Here is an 18,159-nt window from a genome sequence, read left to right on the forward strand (position 1 = left end):
ATAAACTAATTAAAGATAAACTAACTAAAGACCTCTAACCTCATAATACAACTACTTAAAAATAAACTAATTAAATTTGAACAAAATAAAGATAAGCTAATTAAAGATAAACTAATTAAAAAAATCTAACCACATAATACAACTAATTAAAAATAAACTCATTAAAGAAATACAATCATTTTCTACCGTAGACTAATTGAAGTAACTCGTCCTTGTGGGCCTCTTCAGCTGGAGTGAGTAGTGTTGTCCTTGCTAAAAGTGATTGAAGCATATCAAAATTCATCTTCTTCTCTGCTAAATCAACTTGTTTTTGCTTCCTCTTTTCCTTTTCTCTATCAAGTTCCAACCGTTGTTGTCGTAAATTCGCCTCCCTTTCTCTAACCTCAGTACACGCCTTTATCTGTTCACTAATGCTCAATATTGCACTTTCGGAAGCAACTGCTTTGCCCTTACGCTTAGCCTTTGTTTTTTTGACACCGTCTGGTCGTGGTAATCCTCCGGACATAAATCCATCAGTAATTATTTCATTCTCACTCTCCGCCCTAGACCTTTTCCCACTTCCACTGCTATCTTCCTCATCATCGGCACCGCAACCCTTTCTTTCCTCCTTTGGCAGACCCCATCTTAGTTTAGTCCTCCACTTCGGATCTTTATTAACCATTTCCACTCCATGTGGAAATGCAAAATTATGTTGTGAATTAGAGGAGATATAAAACAATTTGGAAGCGTTTTTAATTCGATCGGCTTCGTTGTAACCACTTCCGCTTTCAGGGAGTTTGCCCGCCTCCTCATAGCAATTAATCCACTGTAGCAAATCAGCTGCCATTCTTCTCCAATGTGTCTCCAAACTCTTCATAGGTCTTGGCGGGAGAATATGCGGTTTCTCAGCTTGTAGTTTACAGTAAGCTGCATGAACTTTTCGCCATAGTTCGGATGCCTTTTGGCTCGTACCACGAAGCGCATCATCACTTAGTTCTAGGTAGAACCCAATTAGACTTCATCCTCAGCAACCGACCAAATGCGACTCGCTTTGGCAAGTGGTTGATTGGCAGGAATCCTTGGAGGTGGTGGAGGGTACTGTGGTGTCTCCGGAACAACTTCTTCTTGGCTGACATCGTACTCAGAGTTGCTCCCTTCGGTAACGGAAGGAGTTTGTTGCTCAAAATAAGTGTTTTCATTATTAGGAATTTGTGGAGGTGTTGGTTGATGAACGGAATTTTGAGAAGAAGGGTTTCCTAATCTTTCTAGGAATAATTGAAAATTTGGACTAGTGATGAAATCATCACCTAAATCAGAAAAATGTTGAGCAAGTTGATTGTAATTAGGGTTGTTTGGATCCATTAAATTGTATAAATAAATTAAAAACAATAATAAATACTTCAGAGGCGCACCGAAATTAAAATAAAAATAACGTTAATAACGTTTTAAAAATTATTTGAGTACTACAAGAAGTAATTAACTATTTTTTTTTTTTTTGAGGAAAAAAGTAGTTAAAGTATAAAATAAGAAATTAAGAACCATTTTGAACTTTATATTAGAAAATGAAAAATTAATCTAACTAGACTTGGGAGTAAAAATAATAAAGAGTTTTTTGGATTTTTTAAAGTAAAACAAAATATTGCTACTTAAATATCTTTAATAACGTTTTTAAAAATATTAGAGTACTAAAAATATTAATTAAAAATAATAAACCAAAAAAAAAAAAAACTTTCTCAACTTTATATTAGAAAATATAAAATAAATCTCACTAGAAAGGGATTAAGAGTAATATAGAGTGTTTTTGTGATTTTTGAAATTATACCAAAATATGTCAAAATGGATCTCTATTTGTAGAGAAAAAAAAATTATAACCGTTGATGATTTTTTTTTTTTTTATTATTAAACGGCCAAATTACCGTTTAAAATTAATTACCGTTGCAAAACGGTAACAATTGCTGATTGGAGGAACAAGCTGACAGGGACGCGTGTCAGCTTCCCATTGGCTGGACAGACGCGCCCCTGTCAGCATCTGCATTTTTTTTTTTTTTTGCTTTCCTCCCTTCAAAACGCGTCGTTTTGGGGATTGCTCTTCACAAGACAAACCCAAAACGCGTCGTTTTGAGGGTGTCAAAAGCAAAAAAAAAACGGCAGTTACTAGAGTAGCTGGGCCCCACCATTTTACTATTCACCTTCATTTTTGCTCATAGGATGAGCAAAATCAATTATGCTCATGAGCATTTTTCCATTTGCTCATTGATGGGGAAGCTATTATTGCAACTTTGCTCACCATTTTTGCTCATGAGCAAAATTCTCCTCATTGATGGGGATGCTCTAAGTATTTAAAAACGGAGAGTGTATGTTGTAAAAAAAATACACCGTAGAAAAATTTATCAATTACGGCTCCAAAAAAAGAAACACTTGATCAAATACTACGCCAAAAACAAAAGGAGTACTTGTCAATTACTCACCTAAACAATATAAAAAATTGTCAATTACTAAATTACTATCTTAAAAAGAACCCTCTATTCCTTTTTTTTTTTATAAAAAAAGATAAGAGTTTAGATTGCATAGAGTTTTAGAGGTTTAATAAAATAAAATTGAAACTTTTGTATACACATGGTTTACACTAATATTAGTGTACATCGAACCGTATAAGGGTAACTTTTAGTTAATTTTAGAGTAACTTTTTACCCTTTTTTTGGGAACTTTAAACATAATACAATTTTTATATAAATAGACAACAGAAAAGTTTTATAAAGGTAATTTGATTACATTTAATCACTAATAATTGATTTTTAGTCATTTAAAAAGTGATTCTTTTTTTTGCCCCCAAAAAAATTGTCGACAAAGTTTTTCCACCACATTTAAAATACTTGTCGGAATCAAAAAGCATTGCATAGCATACGTAGGAATTGCTTGAGTAATGGATTTGATTAGAACTTCTGTTCCGGCTTGGGACAAATATTGCTCTTTCCACCCCTTGAGTTTTTTCCAAATCCGATCCTGAATATTGTGGAAAACCTGTTTTTTTAGACCCACCAATGTACGTTGGTAGACCCAAATATTTGTCATGTCCTTCGACGGCCTTAAAAGATAACTTCGACTGAAGCGTGTTTTCCATTCTTGATCAATGTTTCGGCTAAAGGACACCTTTGATTTATCCATATTCAGGTTCTGACCCGATGCAATCTCATAAGTAGAAAGGATCCCAAGTACACTTTCAACTTCCTCCTCCGTCACTCTCACAAAAAGGAGACTATCATCAGCAAAGAAAAGGTGAGAAATTGGCTTAACATGTCGACCAATTTTCACCCCATGAATGATATTCCTGTTCTCCGCGTCTCTAAGCAAGGTGGACAAACCTTCTGCACATAAAATAAACAAAAATGGAGAAATAAGGTCTCCTTGGCGAAATCCCCGGGTGGACTTAAATTTTCTCGATGGCTGACCATTGACTAATACATCAAAGGAGGCAGTACTGACACACTTCATAACCAAACTCACAAAACTATCCGGCAAACCCAGCTTTGACATAATCTTCTCAAGGAATTCCCATCAACCTTGTCATAAGCCTTACTCATATCTAACTTAAGCCCAAGATACCCTTTCTTGCCCTTTCTCTTCTTTCGGAGGTAATGGAAGCACTCATAGGCCACTAACACATTATCCGTAATTAACCTTCCCGGAACAAATCCACTCTGCGACTCATGAACAATGTAGGGAAGAACTAATTTCAACCTGTTTGCTAGCACTTTTGTAACAATCTTATACAACACATTGCACAAACTAATAGGTCTATAATCAACAGTAGACTCACACTCTTTTTTTTCGGAATTAAAACAATATGAGTTTGATTAATAGAACCTATATCCCCATTATTATTCAAAATATCTAACACTTTCCCAACTACATCATTCCCTACAATATCCCAAAATTTTTGAAAAAATATTGCAGAAATACCATCGAGCCCGGGGGCTTTTGTAGGGTGCATTTGGAAGAGAGCTGTATGAACCTCCTCTGCGGTGAATGGGGCTGCCAGGCTTGAATATTGTCGCTTATCAATAACTGAGTTCACCTTGTCAATCATTGGCTCCACCTCAATGTTACTGTTCGTAGCAAACAAATCTTCAAAATGTTTAACAAAAGTTTCCGCAATTTGTTCTTCCTCTCTATAAGCGTTCCCCGCCGCATCCTTCACACATGCAATGTTGTTCCTAGTTTCTCTTTGCTTGGCTTTTTGGTGAAAGAAGGAAGTGTTTTTGTCACCATGCTTGATCCAATCTTGCCTACTCCTTTGCTTCCAATACATCTCCTCTCTCCTCTCCAGTTCATCCATACGATCATCTAAAGCCCTCATTTGAGCTATCACCTCTGTCGATTGTACTTCACCCATGAGGAATTTCATTTGAGCCTTGTATGCATTTAATTCTTTCACCAAGTCCCCGAACTTATCCCTACTCCACACACTCAATCTGGTGGATGTAAAGGCAATTATTGAGCACAAGTCACCTCCATAATCCCAAGCCTCAGAAACAATGTTAGCACAATTTTCATCTCGGAGCCACATTTCCTCAAAACGGTACAATCTTTTCTTCTTTTTTTTCTTCTGAACTGGAACGGCCTCTTTGATACAAAGGAGGATAGGAAGGTGATCAGACTTTCTTTTCGACAAATGCGTGACAAAAGACCCTTGGAAAGAGTCTCTCCAAGCTCGGTTTGCGAGGAAACGATCAAGCCGTTCTTGGATGTTCTCTTCCCCGCCCCTATTATTTGACCAAGTGAAGTTATGCCCAATAAAGCCGAGATCCTCTAGTTGGCAGTAGCTCACAGTAACTCTAAAGATGTCGGCCTCCTCCACATCAAACGCCCTCCCACCTTGTTTCTCACCCAAGTGTAGCATTAAATTCCAGTCACCTCCACAAAGCCAAGGATTATCGTTCGCCTCCATCAAAGATTCAAGAAGTTTCCCCGTTTTATACTTATTTTCATCTTCGGGATGTCCATAAACCCCTGAAAACCGTCACTCACCATGAATAGTCGACCTCACCACCGCATGTATATGATGTAAAGAATAAGATCTCACATTAACATCACTGTTATTATTCCACAATAAGGCCAGACCACCCCTCCTTCTTCTTCCTTCCCCATCACATTCACCACTAAAGCAAAAATTAAATTTTAATTTAAATTTAATTTTTTCCATCTCAATTTTTTTCAGCTTCATCTCCATAAGGAACACCATTTGGGGGCTTTCGAGAAACACAATGCGTTTCAAGGCATTAATTGCAGCGGTGCTCCCCAAACCTCTGCAATTCCAAGAAAGGATGTAGCTCATTTTCATCGAGAGCCCTATTGGTGGGGCTCGCCACTCTGTCAGTAGAAGTAGCTAATACTCGCTTTTTTTTTCTCCTTCTCCTCCACACCAATCATATTGTCTCCACTCTCTAGCAAGAGCTCACCTACACTTCTTTTTTCACCTGTTAACATAATACCACCACTCATACTGTGGTTATTGTCTCTCGACAACCTCTTCCAGCCTTTTTTCACCTTCCCATCCCCTTTCACAGCCTCCTCTATATCTACACTCCCTTCTTTATTCCCAGGCACCAGAGTGCTAGACCCAAAAACAAAGATTTCATTATTAACCCTCTCTTCATACTCCCCACGGATAGCCCCATCTTCCTTGCTTCTTGAATTATTGAGCCCAACATCACCAAGCATATTTTCCATCTCCTGTACACGAGCAGCATCATCTGGGTTGGGTGGTTGTTTCTTCGGTTTTGTAACAAATAAAGCTTGTGCCCTTTTCAGCTTTTCCATACCTGCCCCCTCCTCAATCCCACCTATAGAGTATTTCCACGGTGAGGCTTTCATCCACGCCCCATATGAGATGACAGGGTTCTCAGATTCCTTGTACACCTCGCAGTCTTTCATCCCATGTCCCATTATCCACAACAGAAACATAACAAGGGGGGTTTCTCATATTTAACTTCGAAAAATTCTTCTATACCTCCTCTTAATTTTAATTTTACATGCTTTGCCAAAGGTTTCCTCACATCCACAAGAACTCGAATGCGAATCGACTTATCAATACCAACTCTGGCATCACTGTCCAGTTTCACAAAGACCCCTAACTTGTTTCCTATTTTTTCCACATTACTCAAATTTAATCGTCCCTTGAGAGGAAGATTATACACCCTAATCCACATAAGTAAATGAAAAGGTTGAATGTTAGAGGGCTTTACCGAGTCAGCAGTCTCACCAAGGATCAAAGCATGCTTATCAAAATGCCATGGATGGTCATCAAGAACCCTATTTTTGTCACGCCAATGATAAAATTGAAACAAGAATAAATTTTTGCCAATGCTCGTGATGTCCACTCCGTTTCTTGGTTGCCCGACTCCTTTCATGGTAGCAACAAAGGCATTCGAATTTATATTTCTATCTGTCCAAATCTTCCCAACTAGAGCAAGTTCAACCCTTGCCATCTTCGTCATCCTCTCCATCGACATCTCAGTCTATTGCATCATTCACATCTTCTATAGGAATATTATTATTTTTTAACTCTCAATTATTATTCTCAAGTGTTGAAAGAGCATTACTCTCGACACCAGGGATTGAGAGCATATTGTTTTTATCTCCCATAATTGAAATTGGATATGAAAAACAAGAAAGAAACAAGCAAAATCACAAAAAACTCGACCCGAAATCGAGAAAAACCTTGAAAAATCAGGAAAACCTAGTCAGTGAGACTAGAACGAAACCCTCCCAAGGAAAACCTAGAGGGAACTTTTTTTACAAGAAAAATTCTTAAAGGTTTTTTACTAATAAAAAGTGATTCTTTACTAATAAAGCGTGGCTAATTTTTATTTGTATTGGGTTACTTTTATGCATATTGGGGTAACTTTTATTCATTTCAGGTATAACTTTTGCTCATCTTAGGGTAACTTTATAACGGATGTACAATAATTTATTGTACATTCGATTTTTTAAAAAGTTTGTCAATAAAATTTTAGCGGGTAGATAATGTAATAAAAAAATTATAAGATAATATAATAGGGTTATTAATTTATTAAAAACTAAAGTATGTAAGAGGAGCGGAGACCATTTGAGGAGTGAAAAATGATAAAATAAGAGAGAATGAGGCTATTTACCAGGATTAAATTCTAAGGGATTTATGAAAGAAGAAGTGCAGCTTTTTTTTTAAAAATGGACGAAAATAGCAAGCGTAACTTTTAATAAAAAATATATATCATGACGAATTTAATAAAAATCCCACATAACTATATTTTTCATTACATATGAAGCACAAAACACAATCAAATGGGAGTGAGTGAGTAGTGCTAAAGTCAAAATGAGTCAATTAAAAAAAATGGAGGTAGTATATGAAAATTTTCCTAATAATTAAGTATTAGTTCAAACACAAATGTTTACCAACTACAAACACTTTTAAGTTCAAACAAAATCTTAGCATAGTGCATCATTACCCAAAGTTAAAAGGCCACATCTTTGCCCTTTGAGACATGTGAAGGTAATGCATGTGGTTGCATTTTTAACTCAATTAAAGTCAGCCCATAAATCGCATTAAAATACATATTTAACCGTACTTTGTAAACCTTATGCAAAGAAAGAGGTTGAATTAGAGTTAACAGCCACAAGATGGAAAGAAGGAGGTCCCAATTCTCAAACATGGTAAAGAAAAATAAAGAGCAAAGTTCATTTCAACTATAAGCTTCTCTTTTTCTTCTCATCACTAGCTTCACACTTTCATAGTATCAATAACAAGCTTTCGGAGAGCTACCCTGATAAGCACCAGAAGAGATGACCAATACAAAGCTCGATTTCATTGGTAAGCACCAACATGAGTTAAGAGTCAGTGTTACTTATTTTGTCACCGTAAAGTCCATATTGGTCATCAAACACACTCTGGCTCAAAACAAAAAAGCTGTTTAAGTCGACCACTTCAACTAGGCGTCTGTATTATCAACTTCAGATGCAGGAAATGCTTCGACTCAGAAAAAGAAAACATCACAATCGAGATTATGAGTCTTTGTGGGTGTGATGAAAATCAGAACTGCAGCACCAAATCCCATGTTCAAGAGTGAGGCAAACAGGCAGGACATCTTCATAAAATTATACTCAAGTTGGTGCGCTTAACCAATTAAAATCAAGTCCACAATTAAGTCACACAAAAGTAACTAGATTCTATAAGAAAACTACTCTTTCTAGTAACATCATAGCACTTCACAACAAGTAGGGAAAAGAAAACAGAAAACAAGAGATATCAGATATGAACCTCGTATTATTAATGAGTTCCCAAGTCCAAACCAAATACTACGTACAATGAGTTCCTGAGTCCAAACCATAATGAAAAAAATCACTAAAATCCCCTGTATTTTTTATTACGAGTAAAAAAAAAAAAAAAAATCATTAAACTTAACTTCTACGACTCAATGCAAAGCAACAAAGTAATGGCATTGCAATGAAACCTTCCCAATCACATTGACCTACAAGTGCTACAACCTTTTCTGGTTCATTTCGAAGGGGCATTAAAGTTCGAGAATATTAAAAATCGTTTTGATAAAAATTACAATATTAACATTGCCTAATACCTTATGCACTGACTAAAATCAAGCAGCATTAGAATTTAACAACACCTTTAAGATTGGCTTTTGCATCTTCCTACATTGAGCGACTCCACTGTAGAACCTGTCAGTTGAGCATAAACTTCATGGACTTCCTCAAAAGGCAGAACAAACCTTTTCAAGAACACAGACTCGGACAAGGAAATAGCAGAAGAAAGAAGATAATCCTTTTTTAAAAGCCCTTTCTCCTTCAAAATCTGTAAGACTCGATGTCTTGGCAATAATCTCTTCTTCATGCTACACATGAATAATATAGGCTGCATTGCTAAATAGTTGGGCTTGTAACCCATTTGGTTCATCAGAAAGCCTAGTCTTTCCTTGATCCTGGCCTCTGAACTAGTGAAACACATAGGATTTCGCCGGATCAATTTCATAACATCAGATTGAGTCCATCCAAAACTCTTAAATACTTCGCATTTATCCTTGATATTCTTCTCACCACAGCAAAGCAGTATATTTACACCATACAAGAACATTGAAGAATCTCGAGGAATCCCTAACTGTAGTTCAACCTTAATTAACATATCTCGAAGCAAATCAGTTTTCAATATAAAAGAATTAGGCTGCCGAAGAATGTGTTTCTGGATCGTTTCACTGGAAATACCACAATACTTTTGCAATAATTCAACATTGGGAATAACATAATTAGCAGCGCAGTGAAAGTTCCGACCTGATTTCTTGAAAATTGTAACAACATTCTCATCACTACGCAAAACAGTCTTAAGAGCATGAATTGCAGGACCCAAACGTTGGTGCAATATATTAGGATTTCTAACAATAATTTGAACTATATCAGACTCAGACATACCCAGGTCATTAAGAAGCTGAATTTTGGGTTTAAGGGTTTTATGAACCCTAGAAACTAAAAACCGTGGATCATTAGTAATGATTTTCTGAATATGAGATTGCTGAAACCCAAGTTGTTTGAAGAATTGAACAACAGAATCAACATTTTCAAAGAAATCGAATTCAGTAGTATCTCCCACTTTCCGTGATTTATTGAACTTAGCGGAAATGGAGAGAGATTGATGATTGGAGAAACCGAGATTATCAACTAAGAAATTCGCTAATGAGGTACAGAATGAAGAAGAAGAAGGGTTACCTTGAATGGTAAGAGAACTTGAAGTTGAGTAAAACAATGGATGGCGCAGGAAGAAGCAGAGGCTTCGGACACCATAGGAGCAGCTCCCAAGCTTCAACATTGGCACGTCTTTTGGTTGGGCAGCCTCTCAGTATTGAAGATTTGAAGGGTGTGTTTTTTGGGGTTTGCCCGAACGCACCCCCATAAGAAGAAACGCCTTGTGTTCTTTGGCGCTCCTCAAAAGCGGCGGTCACTTTGACCACCGAGCATCCAGTGCCTCCAGTACAGGCCGTGTTAGTGGTGGATTTAGTCTGTGAGTTCACGTTGTTTGGGTCATAAGGGACCCTTGGATGTACCAGACTCCCGTCTGGATTTCTTACAGCGTTCGTATCGTACGTTTGTCTCGTACGGGTCATTTTCAACTGCAGGGACAGAGAAGAATAGGTGGATGAGAGTTGGTACTCACTAGAAATGGACCCACTCCATGAAGGAGACAACTCATCTCCGTCCACTCTATACTACTCAGTCCCAAGCGAACAACCGGCCTTATGAGGAGAAACGGACGAAGCCGAGTGTAGAGCCAGTTTTTTTTTTTTTTAAAAAAAAAAGAAAGAAAAAAAGTAAAGTAATAAGAGCAGTCGGCCTACCTCAGTCCGTGTAGAAAACTCTGGAAGGTGGTCGGAAACTTCAAACTTTGGCCGGAAAACTCAATCGAACGGCGGAGCTCTTAAAGATTCAGGGGAAAAACACTTTCTCTCTCTAGAAGCTCTGACTTCTCTCTAAAAATGCTTAAAGTTCCAAAGTGCCAAAATGAGGTCAAACCCCCTCTATTTATAGGTAAAATTTATGGGGGCAAGATGGTAAATTCATCTTTCCCGCTCAGGAATTCAAACGGTTACTTTTTGAAAAAGTTAACCTATAATTCAAAGAGGTTAAAAAGACTCCCTGTTAATTTAGACGGAAAAAGAAACTGTCGTATAACGGCACGTCCAAATATACGGCCACGTTAGGAGAATAAGAACTGCCACCCTAAAAAGTCGAGCGTCCGAGCTCTCCCCTAAGAAGATGATGTGTCGAGTTCCGTCCGCCTAATTCTCAAACTCAGCCGTCCATTTGAGGGATTGCAAGCGGACGGGATATGCCATCTTATCCAAGACAGTCATCTATCAAATAGGTGAATAGATCCGCCCGCCTATTCCACCATATTCCTTAGTCCTGCTTATGCGGACGCAGTAGGAAGTATAAAGGATCAAAGGAGGCAGCCCGTAGCGTACAACTCACCCCCTCTTAGGGGCAAATGTTTAGAATAAAAATACCCCTTACACGTGATCCAATCTCGTAGTGACACGTGGTTCAATCAAAGGGCAACACGTGTCCCTATGGGAAGATGACACGTGTCAAAGCTCAAAAGAGCACCTGAAATGAGAGAAAAAGGGCTTTTCTTACATCAGAGCCCAAATCCCAAGATTACTGTAGAAAGTCGCAAAACGGCGCCCCCCCATCTGACACATGTCGTCACCTGATTGTGCAGCCAATCAGGACACGGAAATTTAGGGCACAAACCCTAAAGGAGCACAAATTCCCACCCCTATAAATACCCCAATCATTTATGATGGAAGGGGTGGATTGTGACATAATGTTAAATAGAGCACTAAATAGCTCCAGCTTCTCTCTACTTTCTCTCTCTAACTTTTCCGACTTTTGGTTACTAACTTGACAGTCGGAGGCGAATATTCCGTCACCGGAATATTCGTGTTTTGCAGGTGTCCGAGTCTTGCTGCTAGCAGTGCGTGACCAGTGTCCTGAGGGATTCCAAAAAACCCCGAAACATAAACCACCAACCCACCTCCTTCCCCCACGAAACCCAAACAACGTTTAAACCATCAGTAAGCCATTAAATCATCCCCCACCTCGAAAACCACATCCTTGTCCTGATTCCGACCCCTCTCCCCTTTCCCGTCCCGATTCCGCCACCTCTCCCTTCCCTGTCTAGATTTCGGCCTCCTTCTCCTTCCTTCGGTGTGAGTTCGACTTCCCTCATCTTCTCCCGCCCCGATTTCGGCCGCCCAGACCACCCACAATAGCGTGACCGCGATAGAGCTTCGATCTCACATTGGCTGGGTGGCAGCCTTTTTTTTTAATTCAATTTTTTTTAATTTAAAATTTTAGACAAATTATGTAGTGACATGTGTACTTTAAACCCAAAAAAAATACCTATTTATTAACTAACCGGTCAGTTAGGATCATTTTGAGCGGATTGGGTATAAAAGTCGGATTACTAAAAAATAGCCGGACAATTTTACCAAAAAAAAAAACAATTTTTAGTAATTTGTATGAACTAGTACATCTAAGCTCTAGCTATTTTTCGACAATAAGTGATGTCATAATAAGATGATTTACCAAAATATGGTTGAATGTATAACCGTACAATTCAATCACATTGGTTATAATTAACACCTTATTTATACTATATATTTAAAAATATCAATTGAAAAATATTTATGTCAAAAATTGAACTTGGGTCCAGTAAAAAATTAAATAAGAAGTCATACCATCTTTGCTATTGAATACTTTTGCTTAATTATTCTCCTTAAACATAGTTAATGTAGGCCGCGAGTTTTTTTTTCAACAAAACCTATAATAAAAGTATTTAAGATTGTTATAATGCATGAAAACTATAATACGAAGTAAATAATATTTAACTTATAAAAGCGATCGTCCGGGCTAAATACTAGTTTTACTTTTTAAAAAATAAAATTAACAAATTTTTTTAAGAGTATTAATTAACAAAATGCCTTTATCTTTTTTATAGTAATTGACAAAATTTTCTAATAATTAAGTATAAGTCCAAACACAAATGTTAAACCCTTTAAGTTCAAACAAAATTTAGCCTAATGCATGATTTCCCAAAAGTTTAATTTATGTAGCTTAATATAGTTTACCCTAGACATAGATTAGAGAAAATTGATTCTTAAGGAAAAAAAAAAAAAAAAAAAAAAAAAAAAAAAAAAAAAAAAAAAAAAAAAAAAAAAAAGAGAGAGAGAAAAATAATACTTAGTACATAAAATAGCAAACCTCCAAAAGGTTATAAGACCATCGTCTTTGACGAGACTCAACTTTGAGTATTAAAATATAAAATGAGTTGTTTTTTTTTAACTTAATGGTGATACCCAATCCACTTAATTTAGCAACTCATGTGAAGTCTAAATTTCCAATGGTGAGACTCTCTAAAGTATATTAATTAATTAATGTCACTTTCAATTTATGGCCCACCAAATTCATATTGTAAGTTTTTCAAAAAAATAAAAAAAAATAAAATTTAAATAAATTACAAAATATATTATAATATTGATAAAGGACCCACACTTTTTGTCAAAAGAGGATTGAGTATCTAAACATTAGCAACTTTCTTTAGGAGTTGCTAATTTAGATATCAATTTATTGGTGTACTTTGCAAAAAATACTCTCTCTCCCCTAAAAAAAACTCTCTCAAGTCTCACCATTGGAGATGGTCTACGGCCACATCTTTGCCACAAGGGTTGAATAGAGTTAAGTAGTTAACAGCCACAAGATGGAAAGACAGAGGTCCCAATTACCAAACATGGTAAAGAAAAACAAAAAGCAAAGTTTATTTCAACAGGTTCAACTATAAGCTTCTCTTTTTCTTCTCATCACTAGCTTCACACTTTCATAGTATTATTTACAAGCTTTTGGAGAGCTGCCCTGATAAGTACCAGTAGAGATGACCAATACAAGCTCACTTTTTACTGCTAAGCACTAACATGATTGTGAATTGGTCATCAAACACACCTCAGGCTCAAAACAAAAAAGCTTTTCAAGTCACCCACTTCAACTGTGCGTCTGTATCAACTTTAGATGCAGGACTTGCTTCGGCTCAGAAAAAGACAATATCACACATTCAAGATTATGAGCCTTTGTCGCTGTGATGAAAATCAGAACAGCTGCAGCACCAAATCCCATATTAAAAAGTGAGGCAAACAGGCAGGACATCTTCATAAAATTATACTCAAGTCGGTGCGCTTAACCAATTAAAATCAAGTCCACAATTAAGCACACCTATGCTCCCAAACTTAATATAGAAATTCTGCAGATAGGAACCGTAAAAGTCTTGAGCTGACATTGGTATGATAGTCATTAAGCAGAAAATATGCGGATTGCTGACCTGACATCAATGTTTTGCTAAACAATAGTACTACAAAAACATATATCTAAGAAAACAATGTTAAATTTCTATCCCCTAACAATACATCACTGACATGATCAAGAATCAAGACTTGCAACAGACTTAACTCCCAAACCCCCCCCCCCCCCCCCCCCCCCAAAAAAAAAAAAAAAAAAAAAGCAATTAAAGTTTTGCCATACATTCCAGAATTTACATAGAATCACCAATTATCATAATTTGCACATATAATGAAAACTAATATAGATTCACCAGACATATTCCAGAATCTCACAGAAATGAAGATATAAAACAAAATGATTCCAATAATTTTTATTTATTTGCAATCAATCGATCATGGACAATCTTACAATACAGTTTCCACAACTAACATCAGTAACACAAAGTTTCATAATTAAACTATAGAGTACTTCATATATAAATTCATTAAATCAAACCAATTTACAAAGAATGTTATAGAATGGGATAGGGTGGAAGTTATATTTCCCCACCCCCCTTTTTCACACACACACACACGACCTATGTGCCCTACAAGATACTAGGGAGGACTAATACTAGTCACAAATCACGAGACGAATGATGCAACCAATAGGACCTAATTATATATATGGTACAATCGTTCATTAAGGTTCCGTTTGTTTTGGTGGAAACCATTTTTCTTCTGTAAAGAATGTATGCTACATTTTTTTTACTCCATACTTCACTAATTTTCTCTCCTCCATTCCTCCCATCCCATTTACTCTCCCTTTATTTTTTAGGAAAACTTTTTCACAATCATATTTTCCGTTGAAAATTGTTTTCTGTAAAAAATGTTCCCCATCAGAACAAACAGAGGCTTTAAGTCTTCAAAAACCTACATGTAAAGACTAAGCTACTGCTACCAGAAACTCCAAGATATAAATAGCAAATAAAACAGAGTTGGTCACAACATCATTATGTACAAGAAGACACCATACTGCAGTGCAGCATGCCATGTTTCCATTTCTTAAAACTAATTAATTCAGCTACTTCACTGAGTTTCAATATTGACCTACTTCACAGAATTTCAATATTGACAGGAGATAAAGTGCTGCCACTAGAAAGAGAACAGAAGCAGTATAGGATTCACAAGTTGATAAATGCCATTATCTGCGGTTTCGAGATTTGCTAACAGATACACAAAATTTTGAATTGGACTCAAATCACACAAAAGTATCTAGAAGAAAGCTATGTTACTCTTTCTTGTAACATCATAACACTGCAACTAGAGCAAAGTTTTTCGACAAAAGGTATATACTATTAGGGAAAAGAGAACGGAAAATAAGAAATATCAAATATGTAACTCGTATTAATAATAAATCGACACTAACTTCCACCAAGAAATACCCATCACAGTCCACATATCATGATTTCAAAGAATTGCTTATAGGGGATACATATGGGAATACCAAATACAAAGATTTATGTAGTCCAAACCTTCAAAAAATAATCACTGAATCAAACCCTGTTTTTTTTAAAACTTGAAACTTTACTTCTACTCGTTACAAAGCAACAAAGTATTGAAAGTAACAACATTGCAATCACACCTTCCCAATCACAATGGCCTACAACCTTTCCTAGTTCGTTTCCAAAAGGTATTACATTTACTTCAAACAAGGAAATGATTTTGCAAGAATAATGAAAGTTGTTTTGATGAACATAACAAAATTGACATTGCCTGATACCTTATGCACTGACTATCATCAAGCAGCATTCGAATTCAGTGACACCTTTAAGATTGGCTTTTGGAACTTCCTACATTGAGCGAGTCCAATGTAGAACCTATCAGTTGGGCATAAACTTCATGGACTTCCTCAAATGGCAGAACAAACCTTTTCAAGAACACAGACTCAGAGAAGGAAACAGCAGAAGAAAGAAGATAATTCATCCTTATAAGACCTTTCTCCTTCAAAATCTGTAAGACTCGATGTCTTGGCAATAATCTCTTCTCTATGCTACACATGAATAATATAGGCTGCATTGCTAAATAGTTGGGCTTGTAACCCATTTGGTTCATCAGATGGCCTAGTCTTTCCTTGATCCTCGCCTCTGAACTAGTGAAACACATAGGATTTAGTCTGATCAATTTCATGATATCAGACTGAGTCCATCCAAAACTCTTAAATACTTCGCATTTATCCTTGATATTCTTCTCACCAAAGCGAAGCAGAAAACTGACACCATACAAGAACATTGGAGAGTGTCGAGGAATCCCTAACTTTAGTTCAACCTTAATTAAGGTATCTCGAAGCAAATCAGTTTTCAATATAAAAGAATTAGGCTGCCGAATAATGTGTTTCCGGATCGTTTCACTGGAAATGCCACAAGAATTTTGCAATAATTCAACATTGGGAATAATATAATTAGCAGCACAATTAAAGTTGTACCAACCTGGTTTCTTGAGAATTCTAACAACATTCTCATCACTACCCAAAACATTCTTAAGAGCATGAATTACAGGACCCAATCTATGGCGCAATATCCTAGGATTTCTCACAATAGTTTGAACTACATCAGATTTAGACATACCCAGGTCATTAAGAAGCTGAATTTTGGGTTTAAAGGTTTTATGAACCCTAGAAACTAAAAACCGGGGTTCACAAATAAGGATTTTCTGAATATGAGATTGCTGAAACCCAAGTTGTTTAAAGAATTGAATAACAGAATCAACATTTTCAAAGAAATTGAATTCAGCAGCCTTGTTGGTCCCTCCCGCTTTCCATGATTTAGTGAACTTAGCGGAAATGGAGAGAGATTGATGATTGGAGAAACCCAGATTATCAACTAAGAAATTAGCTAATGAGGTAGAGAATGAACAAGAAGAAGAAGAAGAAGAAGAAGAAGAAGAAGAAGAAGAAGAAGAAGGGTTACCTTGGTTGGTTAGAGAAGTTGATGTTGAGTACAACAATGGAAGGCGCAAGTAGAGGCTTCGGACGCCATAATAGCAGCTCCCAAGCTTCAACATTTGCACGTGTTTGGTTGTGCAGCCCCTCAAATTCTAATACGGAGTATTGGGGTAGGGCCGTAAGGGTGTGTTTTTCTCTATTATGCCGGTCAAAGAAATGCACTTTAAAAAAGTTCAAAAAAACAAGTAGAGTATTACGTATTTATGTATAAGTTCAAACTCAAATACTATACCAACAACCTAAACTTGTAATTTAAGAAGCTTAATAGAGCTTAGACTAGAAGTATATTAGAGGAAATCAATACATATCATAGCAAAACTCCAAGGTTATAAGGCCATATATTTGCCCACATATGCTAAGGTAAGGTAATGCACTAATGCATGACATTTTCAACTCGGTTAAAGTCAATCTTTGCATTAAAACACATTTCTAATTCAAATTATCATTTCAAAAGGGATTAATTACTATTCTCCTCTCAAATCTCGTGCATTTGATGAGTGGGTAATGAGAATAAATTTATACGAAATATGTAAATTTATAAGAAATGTACTTTGTATTATGTAAACACTTTATTTGGTAATACCTGCTAACCCTCCCTTTTTTCTATCAATGAATTTTTATAATCATCCATCTCCACTTTAGCTTTTTATATTGGTGACTATGAACATTTATCAAGAATTCACAAGTTTTAGATAAGATTACATTTTCATAATTGTGATGATATTTAGAAAAAATCACACTCGAACTCGAAATTATACTTATAAATTATAATTTCTATTATTATGTCCTATCAAATGGGTTAAATTTCTTTCTCAAAAATGAAGTATTGGAAATAATCTAAAGTCTAGGAAGGTCATTTGTCTTCGTGCCTTTGGGCACACTTCAATACTAGGAAGTCTCTCTAAGGCAATTGCCCAATTTAAGCACAAAGAAGGTTTAGATGAATTGACTATTAGATGGGGTACCCAGAAACAACAATGCATATCAAAGACTAGGACCTTCAAAGATTTATCAAGAATCTATAAAACTCGGCCATGCTGAGAATTAACCCGGAGTCGACCTTAGGCAAAGACAGAGGTTGAATAAAGTTAACAGCCACAAGATGGAAAGACAGAGGTCCCAATTGCCAAACATGGTAAAGAAAAATAAAGAGCAAAGTTCATTTCGGATATAAGCTTACTTTTCTTTTTCTTCTTAACACTAGCTTCACACTTTAATACGTAGTACTACGTATTATTAATAACAAGCTTTTGGAGAGTTTCCTTGATAAGCACTAGTAGAGATGACCAATACAAGCTCACTTTTACTGCTAAGCACCAACATGAGTTA

General features: G+C 36.4%; 3 protein-coding genes across 4 annotated transcripts; all 3 read right to left on the reverse strand.

Annotated features, from left to right (window-relative positions):
- Window positions 1-990: 990 nt before the first annotated feature.
- On the reverse strand, window positions 991-4,927 carry LOC145571389 (uncharacterized). The gene is made up of 4 exons (XM_081630431.1): window positions 3,940-4,927; window positions 3,844-3,897; window positions 2,853-3,344; window positions 991-1,244 (listed from the first exon to the last, which is right to left on the reverse strand). Exons 1-4 carry the CDS (start codon window positions 4,925-4,927, stop codon window positions 991-993), a joined length of 1,788 nt encoding a protein of 595 aa, XP_081486557.1.
- A 2,696-nt stretch (window positions 4,928-7,623) lies between these two features.
- LOC145572658 (uncharacterized) lies at window positions 7,624-10,175 on the reverse strand. Its single transcript, XM_081631619.1, has one exon. The coding sequence runs from the start codon at window positions 9,824-9,826 to the stop codon at window positions 8,639-8,641; it is 1,188 nt and encodes a 395-aa protein (XP_081487745.1). The 5' UTR covers window positions 9,827-10,175; the 3' UTR covers window positions 7,624-8,638.
- A 3,102-nt stretch (window positions 10,176-13,277) lies between these two features.
- LOC145572659 (transcription termination factor MTERF15, mitochondrial-like) lies at window positions 13,278-16,934 on the reverse strand. Of its 2 annotated transcripts, none has more exons than XM_081631622.1 (2): window positions 15,610-16,934; window positions 13,278-13,667 (listed from the first exon to the last, which is right to left on the reverse strand). In XM_081631622.1, the coding sequence occupies exon 1, from the start codon at window positions 16,887-16,889 to the stop codon at window positions 15,657-15,659; it is 1,233 nt and encodes a 410-aa protein (XP_081487748.1). In that variant the 5' UTR covers window positions 16,890-16,934; the 3' UTR covers window positions 13,278-13,667; window positions 15,610-15,656. The 2 variants fall into 2 exon arrangements, with proteins under 2 accessions (XP_081487748.1, XP_081487747.1); XM_081631621.1 differs by having other exon boundaries at window positions 13,278-13,810.
- Window positions 16,935-18,159: the final 1,225 nt, after the last annotated feature.

Source organism: Chenopodium album, chromosome 12 (genome assembly GCF_948465745.1).
Source record: "Chenopodium album chromosome 12, dcCheAlbu1.1, whole genome shotgun sequence".
Taxonomy (NCBI): domain Eukaryota; kingdom Viridiplantae; phylum Streptophyta; class Magnoliopsida; order Caryophyllales; family Amaranthaceae; genus Chenopodium; species Chenopodium album.

Coding starts and splice junctions, on each gene's coding strand:
- LOC145572658 (XM_081631619.1), bottom strand. CDS start 9,826: ATGTTGAAGCTTGGGAGCTGCTCCTATGGTGTCCGAAGCCTCTGCTTC.
- LOC145572659 (XM_081631622.1), bottom strand. CDS start 16,889: ATGTTGAAGCTTGGGAGCTGCTATTATGGCGTCCGAAGCCTCTACTTG.
- LOC145571389 (XM_081630431.1), bottom strand. CDS start 4,927: ATGGAGGCGAACGATAATCCTTGGCTTTGTGGAGGTGACTGGAATTTA. Junction 3,898..3,939: donor AAAAGCCCCCGGGCTCGATG/GTATTTCTGCAA, acceptor GGGATATTGTAG/GGAATGATGTAGTTGGGAAA. Junction 1,245..2,852: donor ATGCTTTTTGATTCCGACAA/GTATTTTAAATG, acceptor AATTATTCCTAG/AAAGATTAGGAAACCCTTCT.